This window comes from Mirounga leonina, unplaced genomic scaffold (assembly GCF_011800145.1).
Source record: "Mirounga leonina isolate KUSES-001 unplaced genomic scaffold, KU_Mleo_1.0 Mir_94, whole genome shotgun sequence".
Taxonomy (NCBI): Eukaryota; Metazoa; Chordata; class Mammalia; order Carnivora; family Phocidae; genus Mirounga; species Mirounga leonina.
In genome coordinates this window covers 23,126,910-23,139,698 of record NW_023270855.1, presented here as the reverse complement: position 1 = coordinate 23,139,698, position 12,789 = coordinate 23,126,910, and the positions used below count along the sequence as shown (strand labels likewise).

General features: G+C 38.8%; 1 protein-coding gene across 4 annotated transcripts in view; it reads right to left on the bottom strand.

Annotated features, from left to right (window-relative positions):
• The window catches only part of FRMD4B (FERM domain containing 4B), a 253,901-nt gene that overhangs the window by 36,543 nt on the left and 204,569 nt on the right, over positions 1-12,789 (bottom strand). For all 4 annotated transcript variants that reach the window (XM_034997613.1, XM_034997610.1, XM_034997611.1 and 1 more), the window contains 4 exons: positions 6,741-6,824; positions 4,820-4,885; positions 1,797-1,854; positions 69-155 (listed from right to left, as the gene is read on the bottom strand). In XM_034997613.1, the coding sequence (XP_034853504.1) occupies positions 69-155; positions 1,797-1,854; positions 4,820-4,885; positions 6,741-6,824 (295 nt within the window). The remainder of the gene's footprint in view (positions 1-68; positions 156-1,796; positions 1,855-4,819; positions 4,886-6,740; positions 6,825-12,789) is intronic.

Sequence of the window (12,789 nt, the reverse complement as noted above, 5' to 3'; positions counted from 1 at the left end):
TTAAAGCAATGTTGCCAAATCCAGAATAGCTTAAGTTCTCCTGTGTGTCTGAAATGATTCACACTTACTTTCCGAGGTTTCACTTTATCTTGCAAATCATACTGGCCGATTCCTTTATAGCTGATTCCAAGCCACCAAGGAAGTCCTTGTTTATCCTGGAAGATAGAAAAGCGTGAGAACCAAGTCCTAATTGTTCAGTCTTCTAGAGGTGAAGATTTACCAATTTCATCTTTTAACAAATATCAGCAAGTCACAATAAAGCTGTCTTGGTAAACAAAACATTACTTAAAAACCTAACTTGCTATTAAAATGCCTTCAAAAAAGATCTGTAAGTTAGATCAATACTATTAATGCCGTCAAAAAGAATGAACCATTACTGTCTTGACTGTTGGAGAAAAGAAAGAAAATGTAAAATTAATCCCGAGTGGAAAGCCAGTTATCCATTTAAAAAAAAAAGAAAGAAAGAAAAGAAAAGAAACTAAAAAGAAAAAGAAAAAAAGCTCTCTGTTCTCTTAATCAGTAACCAGCTACAATGGTCAGGGAAGTTTCCAAAGAATTACAAAGATGAGAAAGGTGGCTACAAACCTGATGTTTATAAGCCACTTAACAATGAATGTGGGAATACTGAAAAGCTCTTCTGGAGAACTGTATGATTCAATGGCAGGATGTTTGAATCATCACTTTGAGGTACATATGGGGAGGAGAGGAATTTTTTTTCATAAATTTATCTTTTAGGTCTTGCCAAAGTGAAGGATGTAGTGACATAGGGAAAGAAAAATTTAGACTTAAACATATACCCATATGCAAAAAAATTAAGAATCAGGAGAAACCGAAGTTGAATTGCTACATATTTTTAGTACAAGGTATCCTCATTATGCAAGTATTTGTTATTTAATCCCCCATTTTGAATTGCAAATACTGTTGTAACTTGAAAAGTCACTCAAGATTGATCTATGATAAAATTCCTTTCAAACAAGACCCCCTTCTTAATGGTCCTTTATCCCTTACATCTCAAAATAGTTCTTTTTTTTTTATTATGTTATGTTAATCACCATACATTACATCATTAGTTTTTGATGTAGTGTTCCATGATTCATTGTTTGTGCATAACACCCAGTGCTCCATGCAGAACGTGCCCTCTTTAATACCCATCACCAGGCTAACACATCTTCCCACCCCCCTCCACTCTAGAACCCTCGGTTTGTTTTTCAGAGTCCATAGTCTCTCATGGTTCATCTCTCCCTCTGATTTCCCCCCCTTCATTCTTAATCAATCTCTCCCTGCTTGAAAACACCTGAAAATACTACACAAATATGAAACACACCAATTGAAAATTGCTATCGCAAATCCTGCAAAATTTTGAGAACTTTATGAATCTGCTGAAATGACAATGGCAAGTTTATGATTCTCATATAAAGGCTCTATCAAGTGAGTATCCGGCACTATTAGGCAGGTGAACAACTGGAGAAGAGAAATAGCAGCAAAAATAGGTAAAAGGAATGGATGTGCTAAAAGAGAATAATTTGAGTATGTTAGGATTAATAGAGGTTTTGGGAAAACATTTCAATGGAGCAAGTATTTTACAAAATAATGAGCATTATAATTTGCTACAAATGACAAGATATAATCAGGCTTTTTTTTTTAAGAAAATCAATCATATTTTAAATGTTGAAATTTATAGAGATAATTTGCATACATATGCATATTAATTTATGTGATTTTAGACGCTGGTACTGTTCACTAACTCACAAACTAACATGGGCATTATGAAAGCTTTGTTATGCAAAAGTATTTACCTTTACTGCATAATAATGGACTCCGTACGTGGGTAGAGCTTCTACTATTTTCATATACCTATGAAAAATGAATATATATTATAATCTCTTAATAAATTAGAGGATCATTTTGGGAAAAGTGATGTACAGAAATATGATTTGTGGGGCGCCTGGGTGGCTCAGTCACTTAAGTGTCCGATTCTTGATTTCGGCTCAGGTCATGATCTCAGGATCCTGAGATCCAGCCTGCGTAGGGCTCTGCACTCAGCGGAGAGTCTGCTTGAGGTTCTCTCTCCATCTCTCTTTGCCCCTCCCCCTGCTCGCTCACTCTCTCTCAAATAAATAAATAAATCTTAAAAAAAAGAAAAGAAACACAATTTGTGTCTACTTTCCTCATTACAACCATGGATAATGCCTCTGACTAAAGCAGAAATAGAATAAGCCATTCTAGGGAGTAATATATTTTACCTTACCCAAATGTTAGGAAGTTGCTAACAAAACTTCAATTTCCAAAAGCTGTAAGAAATGTTATTTTCTGCATATTAAGATTTCTATGTCTTAGAAACATATTAGACCGTATCATAAACCCAAATTGCAAGTATTTTTAAAACTAAGCACTAAACTAAGCACTTAATGCAAAGCAATGAGAACAACTTTTGGGTCATGCTCATAACAAGTAAAAAGTAAAGCAATCGTAGGGCACTAGCTGGCTCAGTCAGCAGACCATATGGCTCTTGATCTTGGGACTGTGAGTTGGGAATGCCATGTTGGGCCTAGAAATTACATACATACGTACATACATATAGTCAAAAAAATAAATTGTCAAAAAAAAATAAAGTGATTCCACTTACTGATTGTGGTAAACTCTTAGAAATATATACCTTAACTCTTAGGTCTAAACTCTAAGAAATAGGTACCTAAAAAGGATGAATTTTATTGTATATCGAACTGATTTTAAAAAATATACCCCCCAAATAAAAATTAAAACAATGATTTCTCCATTTACTCCATTTACTATTTCTAATCAACAAGTATTGATTGTGTACTTCTAAGGCTTTATGGAGTGGAATAAATTGTGTAAGACTTCCTCTCTGCTCACAAAGAATTGAGGTTCCTGTTTAGTACAAGTGGGCTTTTTAATGACATTTTGAATATCAATTGCTCTGGGTTTTGTAATCAATAATTTGGGATGCTTTTTTACAAAGTAAATGGCCTGTATGTAGATGAATATAAGAGGTTAGGTAAATGGGCCAGCAACATGCAGCAAATACACTGCACACCCAAGATTCTAACAAAGTGAGATGGATTCCACAGTCTAGAGCCTTAACCACCAAGCTAGTCTCTCACTTGGGGCCACAACTCCATTCCCTTAATGATTAAGGGAAGTAAAAGGACTCTGCATTTAAACAAGGACACTTCAGGGGCACCTGGGTGGCTCAGTTGGTTAAGCGACTGCCTTCGGCTCAGGTCATGATCCTGGAGTCCCGGGATCGAGTCCCGCATCGGGCTCCCTGCTTGGCAGGGAGTCTGCTTCTCCCTCTGACCCGCCTCCCTCTCATGCTCTCTGTCTCTCATTCTCTCTCTCACGCAAATAAATAAAATCTTAAAAAAAAAAAAAAAAAAAAAGAAGAAGACTTTCCCGGGGCGCCTGGGTGGCTCAGTCGTTAAGCGTCTGCCTTCGGCTCAGGTCATGATCCCAGGGTCCTGGGATCGAGCCCCGCATCGGGCTCCCTGCTCGGCGGGGAGCCTGCTTCTCCCTCTCCCACTCCCCCTGCTTGTGTTCTCTCTCTCTCTCTCTATCAAATAAATAAATAAAATCTTTAAAAAAAATAAAAAAAATAAATAAAAAAATAAACAAGGACACTTCATAACATGCTCATTAGCCTAACCTAAAATCCTTCAGGGAAATTGTTACTCTTCTTCCCCCCCGCCGCCCCCCCCAGAAAACAGGCACCATGAGTTAAAATGTCAAGGATTCAACTTCAGGACTGCTCCTTTTTGATTTCTGCCTTGAAGGCCACAGAAGGTGTGCCGTGATAAAAAGGCGATTAGTGCAAGAGGTAGAGGTTGTAAGGGAGATCTATACACTGACCAGGGGAAATGCGGTCTCTAAGTCCTGACTTCAGTTCTCACGTGCTCTGAGCTATATTCAGTGGGTTTTTAAAAGAACTTCGATGGCCATAAAAGTTATTCTACAATTACTACAGCAATAATGCTATATTCATTTTTAGAATTTTAAAATTATAAAATTATAAATTTAGTTCTTATAATTTTAAAACTTCAATGTAGCTTGTGAACTATTGTTAATAAATGGATGGTGGGGTGCCTGGATGGCTCAGTCGCTTAAGTCTCAGACTCTTGGTTTTGGTTCAGGTCATGATCTCACGGTCCTGGGATCGGGCCCTGCGTCAGGGCTCCCCGCTGATTTTAATAAATCTTAAAAAAAATAAATAAATGGGTGGTAACTCTGTAAGTCTAAAATGCAGAGATATGTCACTATGGTCTGTTCTTGGTAGCATGCAGATATAGATTATCCAACACCAACACTGTATGCTCTACCCAAAGTAGAGTCGCAAACCACACAACCAAACATGGCCTCCAGATAGGTTTTGCTTGGCTTGCATTGTAATAAAATTTTCTTAAAATTACTTTGCAATGTTTAAAATTGGACTTTAAAAATCAGAATTTCCAGGTTTTCACAGAAATATCAGGTCTGATAGCTTTAGGCCCGATTTCTGAGACTGAATCACCTTGCCTCGACTCAGGACAACAGCTCTCCAGTTTACCTCAGTCCCCACCATTCCCTATTGTCCTACACCTGGCCTACATTTCTGTTTTGCTACCTGCCTGACACTGGAAGATATCTGAATTAATAACACCAACTATGGAATGATTCAAGGCATTTTATAATTCATAGTAAGGCTTTTCTAACCAGATGGCGACAATATACACACAAACCACACAATAGAAATCATTTTCAAATGATTTCTTCAAACAGAAGACATTAAAATTCTATCTAAGCAAAAGGAAAGACAGATACTTACTGAACCACAGCTTGACCCCGAGTCAGACCTTTGATTTTCAAATAATGCTCAATTACCCTGTCCTCACTGTAAAACAAGGAAATGAGAAATATGGCATTTACGATTATATGAGGTACAGACTCAGTTTCAAGATTCTCAGCTGGCTGGGGCGCCTGGGTGGCTCAGTTGGTTAAGTGACTGCCTTTGGCTCAGGTCATGATCCTGGAGTCCCTGGATCGAGTCCCACATCGGGCTCCCTGCTCGGCAGGGAGTCTGCTTCTCCCTCTGACCCTCCTCCCCCTCATGTGTTCTCTCTCATTCTCTCTCTCTCAAATAAATAAATAAAATCTTTAAAAAAAAAAAAAAGATTCTCAGCTGGCTTGTTGAGAAACTTGAGAATAAAGACCTTCACCAACTTGTTTGGGAGATAGAAGCTGGCTGACTTGAGTTTCTATAGGACATGGATTCTTGAACGTCAGACATTTGGCTACCTATCATGATTTTTAATTTATATTTTATATGATATATAAATAAATATATCAATACTTTTAAAAACTTAATTTATTGGAAAAGGAAAGATAATATCAATTTATCATATGAAAAACTGGTATTTTTTGCCATAATTGAATGGGATATAAAATACAAAATAATATTATAAATACTAATTAGTGAGCCTTGCTAGGGAAATTAAAAGGTTTAAAAAAAAGAGATCAGCATGTGTTAGTTATTAAAGGCATTTTCCTTAAATTATCCACAAAGATTTAGAAAGGATTAAAACTGTTCTGAGTCTGAGTATCCAAAATACTCTCTTGTCACTCGCTACCTGGGGCACACTGCTTTCAGAGAAAACCCTTCATTATTGTCCCAATATAAAACTTGTTGACTAGAGGGGCACCTGGCTGGCTCACTCAATAGAACATGTGACTCTTGATCTTGAGGTGATGAGTTCAAGCCCCACACTGGGGGTAGAGATTACTTAGTAAAAAAAAAAAAATAGTTAAAAAAAAAGCCAACCTTGTTGACTAGAAAGGCAAGAACTAAGCTAAAGTCTGTCACCTTTGATGTCAGCTAGTATACCCTACTTACAGAGACCCATCATATCTCAAGTATAACCTAGAAGGGTAAATGTTTTTATCTCTACACAACCAGTAATCAGCGGTAAACGGTCTTTGTTTTTTTTTTTTTCTTAAGAAACTATCACTTAACAATGATTTGTTTGGAAGATTCCAGACTCAGGAAGCAATGTAGTCTCAGGATTCACTTTTGCTCTTTCTCTGGGAACTGCATTTCATCTTTCCTATTAAAGCTATTCATGTTGAATATTTATTTTGTAATCAGTTTTTCAGTGGAAAGGAAAACTATCTTCAGGATTCAGAGCCATAAATCAAGGAAACTGTATTTAAAGGGGATGTAACTAATTCAAAGGGGGAAATAAGTACTTTTCTAGGAAAAATGCTGTAAGGAAAATGGGTACTATGGATTCTTTGTAATATAAACAAATAGAATGACTTGAAATATACAACAATTTTTGGCCACAGAAGACACCTCTGATCAGTCAGGTCATTTCTGGTCATTAAGAAAACCTCCATCCAAGGAAATCTGTATTTTGTAACATGTATATTACACTCTGCTAGATTAAGGCCACATTACACAGCGACTGCACATGTTTACTTAAAAGCACTCTCTACAGACCTTTAACACATGTGAATGAGAAGGCACATAGCCACACTTCACAAATGACTACGATGGTACGATGATCTCCAGTAAGCTTTGGCAAGACCCTTTCACGGAAAGGATCAAGGTCTACTTATAGTCACTCTGATGCATGTGATGGGCTATTTGATACTTTCTTCACTTATATTTCATTTAATTTCTTGAAAAGCATGCAGTTCTCAATGGAGGCTATGATATCAAGGTCACCTGTTGTCTTGCTTTGGCTTACCAGTAAGCAAGGGATGGATGCTCCTGAAGAGTTTTGGTTGGAAAGGCTGGTAGGGTCTTTAAATCTTTCCTGGCATTTTCATCACTGAAAAGAAGAAGAATATAGTAATGTCAGCCACCATTATCTAAAATATCATCCAAGCTAGTGACCAGAGGAAATCTGATAAATAACTACAGTATACTGGGCTCTAGCCAAATATTGTCAATACACACATAAGGCTATGGATTCAATTAGAGATAGCCGCCAGTTGAACCCCCCAAGCCATCTGATATTTTGAAGTTTTTATAAAGACCAAAAAAATTAAAATAACAGTATTCAGGTGCCATAATCCTATTTTCCTTACTCTCCTGATAAACTTGCAGCCATTTTCACTGTATATTTCCTACGTGTATCTATTCTATTACATAATTATTATTATAATTGTGGATATTCCATTTTTACACAGCATTCTTTAAATTTCATTACATATTTCTCTATGTTCTTATAGCACCCTCATAATGATCTTTAGCACCTACATAATACTGTTGGAATATTGGTTATCATAAAACCACCTGTAGTTATCACCAATTTTTCATAATAGATGTCAATTCAATAAGAAGTTTATAGAGGGGCACCTGGGTGGCTCAGTAGGTTAAGTGTCTGCCTTTGGCTCAGGTCATGATCCCAGGGTCCTGGGATCTAGCCCCGCAATGGGCTCGCCGCTCAGTGGGGAGTCTGCTTCTCCCTCTCCCTCCGCCCCTCCCCGTAGATCATGGGCACTCTCTCCCTCTCTCAAATAAATAAATAAAATCTTTAATAAAAGATTTATTAAAAAAAATTTTATTCATTGGGGCGCCTGGGTGGCTCAGTCGTTAAGCGGCTGCCTTTGGCTCAGGTCATGATCCCAGGGTCCTAGGATCGAGTCCTGCATCAGGCTCCCTGCTCGGTGGGAAGCCTGCTTCTCCCTTCCCCACTCCCACTGCTTGTGTTCCCTCTCTTGCTGTGTCTCTCTCTGTCAAATAAATAAAATCTTTAAAAAAATTTTTATTAATTTATTTGAGAGAGAGAGATAGCAAGAGAGAACATGAGCAGGGAGGAGAGGGAGAAGCAGGTTCCCTGCGAGCAGGGAGCCCGACACTGGGCTTGATCCCAGGACCCTGAGACCATGACTTGAGCCAAAGACAGAGGCTTAACCGACTGAACCACCCAGGCACCCCAAATAAATAAAATCTTTTTTAAAAAGTTCATATAGACTTTTCTATTACTTGTTGGTTATTTCCTTACCACACTCTGAAATAAAACAATCAAGTTGGCCAACTGTAGAAATCACCTGAATAGAAGATGACTTGAAAATGTGTTTCTAATGAAACCCACGCTATTGCTCAAATTGCATCAAGTAAACTAAAAACGTACCTCGTGTAAGGTTGGCTATTATCTCATTATAAAATGGCAAAATTCTAGTTGTCAAAAGAGAGGGGTGTGGGAGTGCCTGGCTGGCTTAGTCGGTAGAACATATGACTCTTGATCTTGGGGATGTGAGTTCGAGCCCCATGTTGGGTATATAGAGCTTACTTAAAAATTAAAAAAAAAAAAGAGAGAGAGAGAGAGGGGTGTGGTCTTTATAGAACTTAACAGAAGGAAGAACAGGTAATATAACCCAGTCATAGCTGGCCTACACAGTATGAGAGAAAATACTCTCAAAAACTGCCCCAAGTATTTAAGAAGGTAGTCTGTGAGAAAACAGACATGACTTTCTGGGGTCTATCAGAGCTCCGGATAAGTATATAAAGAGCTACTCAAAATCCTGACCAAACTGGTATCCATCTAACAGCACATTGGTAATTCTTTTCCTCTTACTGTCCATTGTTTCATATTTTTACCATGACCTATCCTTTGTTGAGAGCCAGGCATCCTGCAACACACTTTTTTTTTTTTTTAGATTTATTTATTTATTTGAGAGAGAGAGAGGAGAGGAGGAGGAGGGGCAGAGGGAGAGGGAGAATCTCAAGCAGACTCCCCACTGAGTGCAGAGCCCAATGCAGGACTTGATCTCATGACCCTGAGATCATGACCTGAGCCAAAATCAAGAGTTGGATGCTTAAATGACTAAGCAACTCAGGTGACCCCATGCAACACACTTCTTAAGTCATTATTTACCTCATAGGTCTCATCACAACTTTTTCCATGTGGAAGGTACTATTATTATGCATGCTTTACAGGCAAGAGTGGTTTCCAGAGGCTAAGCCACTTGCTCAATGTCTCATAGCCACTGTGTAGGGAAGCCAGAAGGCAGACCCAGTCTGCTTGGCCTTAAAGGATAAGACCATAACCTGCTTCCTTGACAGACTCTCAGAACAGTGTCCCAAAGAGCCAACACGCACCTTTTCATTTTGGCAAGGCATAGCTCCCCTTCACCCTCACCTGCTAGTTACAAATGAAAACACTGAACCAATGAATTTCAGGAGCCATCATTCATGCATTTTCACATTAGTTTCCCTGGGGTTTGCCCCAGCGATTCGCACTGGAAGAGATGAACCCCCAACTGGAGGATCAAACACAACCTAAGGTGAATCTCCTCCCAAAGCATTCATTCAACACTCACAGATCAATGTCACAGATGAATCTGGGGAACCAAGCATGGCCTGCAGATAGGTTTTATTTGACCCACATTGTCCTGTGCTGTATTAGAAATTGCTCACTCCTGTCATCAGATCAGGCTTGGTGTAAGCGGTTCTCCTTCTAGGTCTACAGAACTTTTGTCTTTTGGCTTTACCCTCACGTTTCCTGACCGTGCTACAAGGCAATCAGGTGAACCCACTGAGCAAACTGTACATACGCTTACTGTCTTTCAGTAAGAACAGAGAGTTGAGTGTTACCTAGCTTGGAGACACTATGATTTGTACCTGTCAACATCACATTTCAAAGTGAAGGTTGCGGCCCTTCCTAAAGGTGAAAGATCCAGCTTTACAAATTACTATAGGAAATAGAAAGTCACATGGCTCCTGTTCTTATGTAAGGGTAAATATCTCTATTCATTTGAAATCTAAACAGTATGACTTAACCACATTGACAATCTTGGAAAACAGGTTTGGACTTCCTGAAAACCAAAATATACCACAATCCAATTTATTCATATTAAAGGTCAACTGTCAACTCCCAGTAATGATATTTATTTTTCTTAATAATTTCTTTTATGCTCTGTCCTTCAAATCCCATTTCTTTTTTCAAAGAAGTTAGCTTATGAGTTTTTTATGAAGGGCAAATACAATGTATATATTCTAAAATGATAGGCTAAGGACAACACTTTTTGTTATTCATCATCACCACCAATTACATATATATTATTATCTTCTGGGTCCATGTGAACCATACGCTATGTTCCAGGAACTTAGCCTAGCACTCAGTTACCTCTTTGGGTTACAGTTGATTTTGTGGCAATCAAGACCTCACTAGAGTAGAATCTGCTATTCACTATAACTTCATTTATTCTTTTAGCAAGTATGTACTGAGTATATACTGCACACCTAGTATGTAGAAGCAAAAGAGAGAGGAGAGGGGACAAAAGTAAGGGAGAGATTTTATCCATCATTCTATTCAATGAGCTCGTGGTTGAGAATAAATGGGAGGTTTGAAGTTGTGGCCCTTTAACAAGGCTTTAGTTCCTGTGTCCTCAAAGCACCAGCATCTCACAACCCTGAGATTTTTCTAGCATTTATTACATGCTTGGTAAACACCAGCAACTTACATGTTAGAGCCTAACTAAAGAAACAGCTACGTGTTTCCACAGAAGAAAATTACTCCCTGTGTTGAATTTATTGAAAGATAAACTCTGGTCTTTGACATGTCATCCTTTCAAGGAATTTTTTTTCTTTTCTTTTCTTTTTAAGAGTTATTAATTTATTTTAGAGAAGGGGGTAGAGATCTCAAGCAGACTTCCTGCTCAGGGTGGAGCCTGACACGGGGCCAGATCCCAGGACCCTGAGATCATGGTCTGAGCTGAAATCAGGAGTCGGCCACCTACCCACTGAACCACCCAGGCACCCTTCAAGGAACTGACAAGAGTAATTTTAACTATACAATAGTCACCCCCTTATCCACAGGGGATACACTCCCAGACCCCCAGTGGATATCTGAAACCGTAGATAGTACAAAAACCCTACATACTATGTTTTTTCCTATATATACATACCCATGATAAAGTTTAATTTGTAAATTAGGCATAGTAAGAGATTAAAAATAATAATAAAATAGACAACTTAACAAAGTACTGTAATAAAAGTTATGTGAATGTTGTCTTTCTCTAAAAATACCTTATTGTCCTGTACTCACCATTCTTCATACGACGATATGAGATGAGAAAATGCCCCCGTGAGGAGATGCAGTGAGGGGAATGATGTAGGCATTGTGACCTAGTGTTAGGCTACTATGGACCTCCTGACGATTTGTCAGGAGGAGGATCATCTGCTCCCAGACCACGGGTAACTGAAACCGTGGAAAGCGAACCCGCAGGTAAGGGGGGACTACAATTAGAACCACCCCAGTTATAAGATGTGATAAGATGTTCTTCATCTGGATGTGGGGGTTGAATAAATCAATATAGTACCAAAGATCAATCATGGGCCAGTATCCTAAATAACAACGAGTATTCACTCAGTAAGACCTTTCTGGGGTACCAATCAATTTCCGGGAAGCAACTAAAATGTGCATTAATAGGGTTAATAGCTTAGGGTGCATTTTAAGCAGAGTTTAGACTACTTTAAAAGGAGTATACTTGAACAGGTGGAGCCCAAGGGATTTGGGGGCAGTGCACCTATTCTGAATAATACTGTAATGACATACGTAACATTATGCATTTGTCAAAATTTATAAACTTGTACAACACTGACTGAATCCTAACTTAACTATGGACTTCAGTTAATAATGATCTAATAATATTGATTCAATTGTAACAAATGTACCCCACTAATGCGAGATGTTAATAGTAGGGGAACCTGTCAGGCGTGGGACACAGAAGGGGAAAGAGAGAGGGTAGATGGGAACTCTCTGTACTTTCCGCTCAAATTTTCTGGAAACCTAAAACTGCTCTAAAATAATAAAGTATATTAATTCAGAAAAGATAGAAAAAGAAAGAAATGCACTTTAGATTAGTGGCTTTTAACCTGTGCAGCTTTTCTCCTAAGGGGGCATTTAGCAATGTCTTAAGACATTTTTTTTAAAGATTTTATTTATTTATTTATTTATTTATTTATTTATTTATGAGAGAGAGAGAGAGAGAGAGAGCAAGCGAGAGAAAGAGCATAAGTAGGGGAGAGGGGCAAAGGGAGAGGGAGAAGCAGATTCCCCAGTGAGTAGGGAGCCCTATGCGGGGCTCAATCCCAGGAGCCCGGGATCATGACCTGAGCCGAAGACAGATGCTTAACCGACTGAGCCACCCAGGTGTCCCATTAAGACATTTATTTTAAAGACTTTTTTAAAGATTTATTTTTTTAAAGTAACCTCTACAGCCAGTGTGGGGCTCAAACTTACAACCCTGAGATCAAGAGTTGCATGCTCCACTGACTGAGCCAGCGGGGCGCCCCTTAAGAGATGTTTCATGGTCACAGTTGAAGGGAGGCGTTACTGACATCCGCTGAGTAGAGGCCAGGATGCTGTTGTACATCCTACAATACACAGGACAGAGCCCCAACAACAAAGAATTATGCTGCCCAAAATGTTAGCAATGTTGAGTTTGAGAAATCCTGACTTGAATTATTATAAAATTTTTGATAATTCAACCCTAAAACTTCTAATTGTATCTTTTAGACCTAAAGAATTTCTCTCGTGTCACTCTTAGACTATAGATATCAGAACACAAATACACCTTAGATACAAATGCCTATCAGGAGCCAAGTGAGAGAGGCATTAGACATTCAACTATCTAAGCTAGCTGAAAACAGGCAAGTCAGAGTCAGCATTAGAAACAAGAACACCGGGGGCGCCTGGGTGGCTCAGTTGGTTAAGCGACTGCCTTCGGCTCAGGTCATGATCCTGGAGTCCCTGGATCGAGTCCCACATCGGGCTCCCTGCTCAG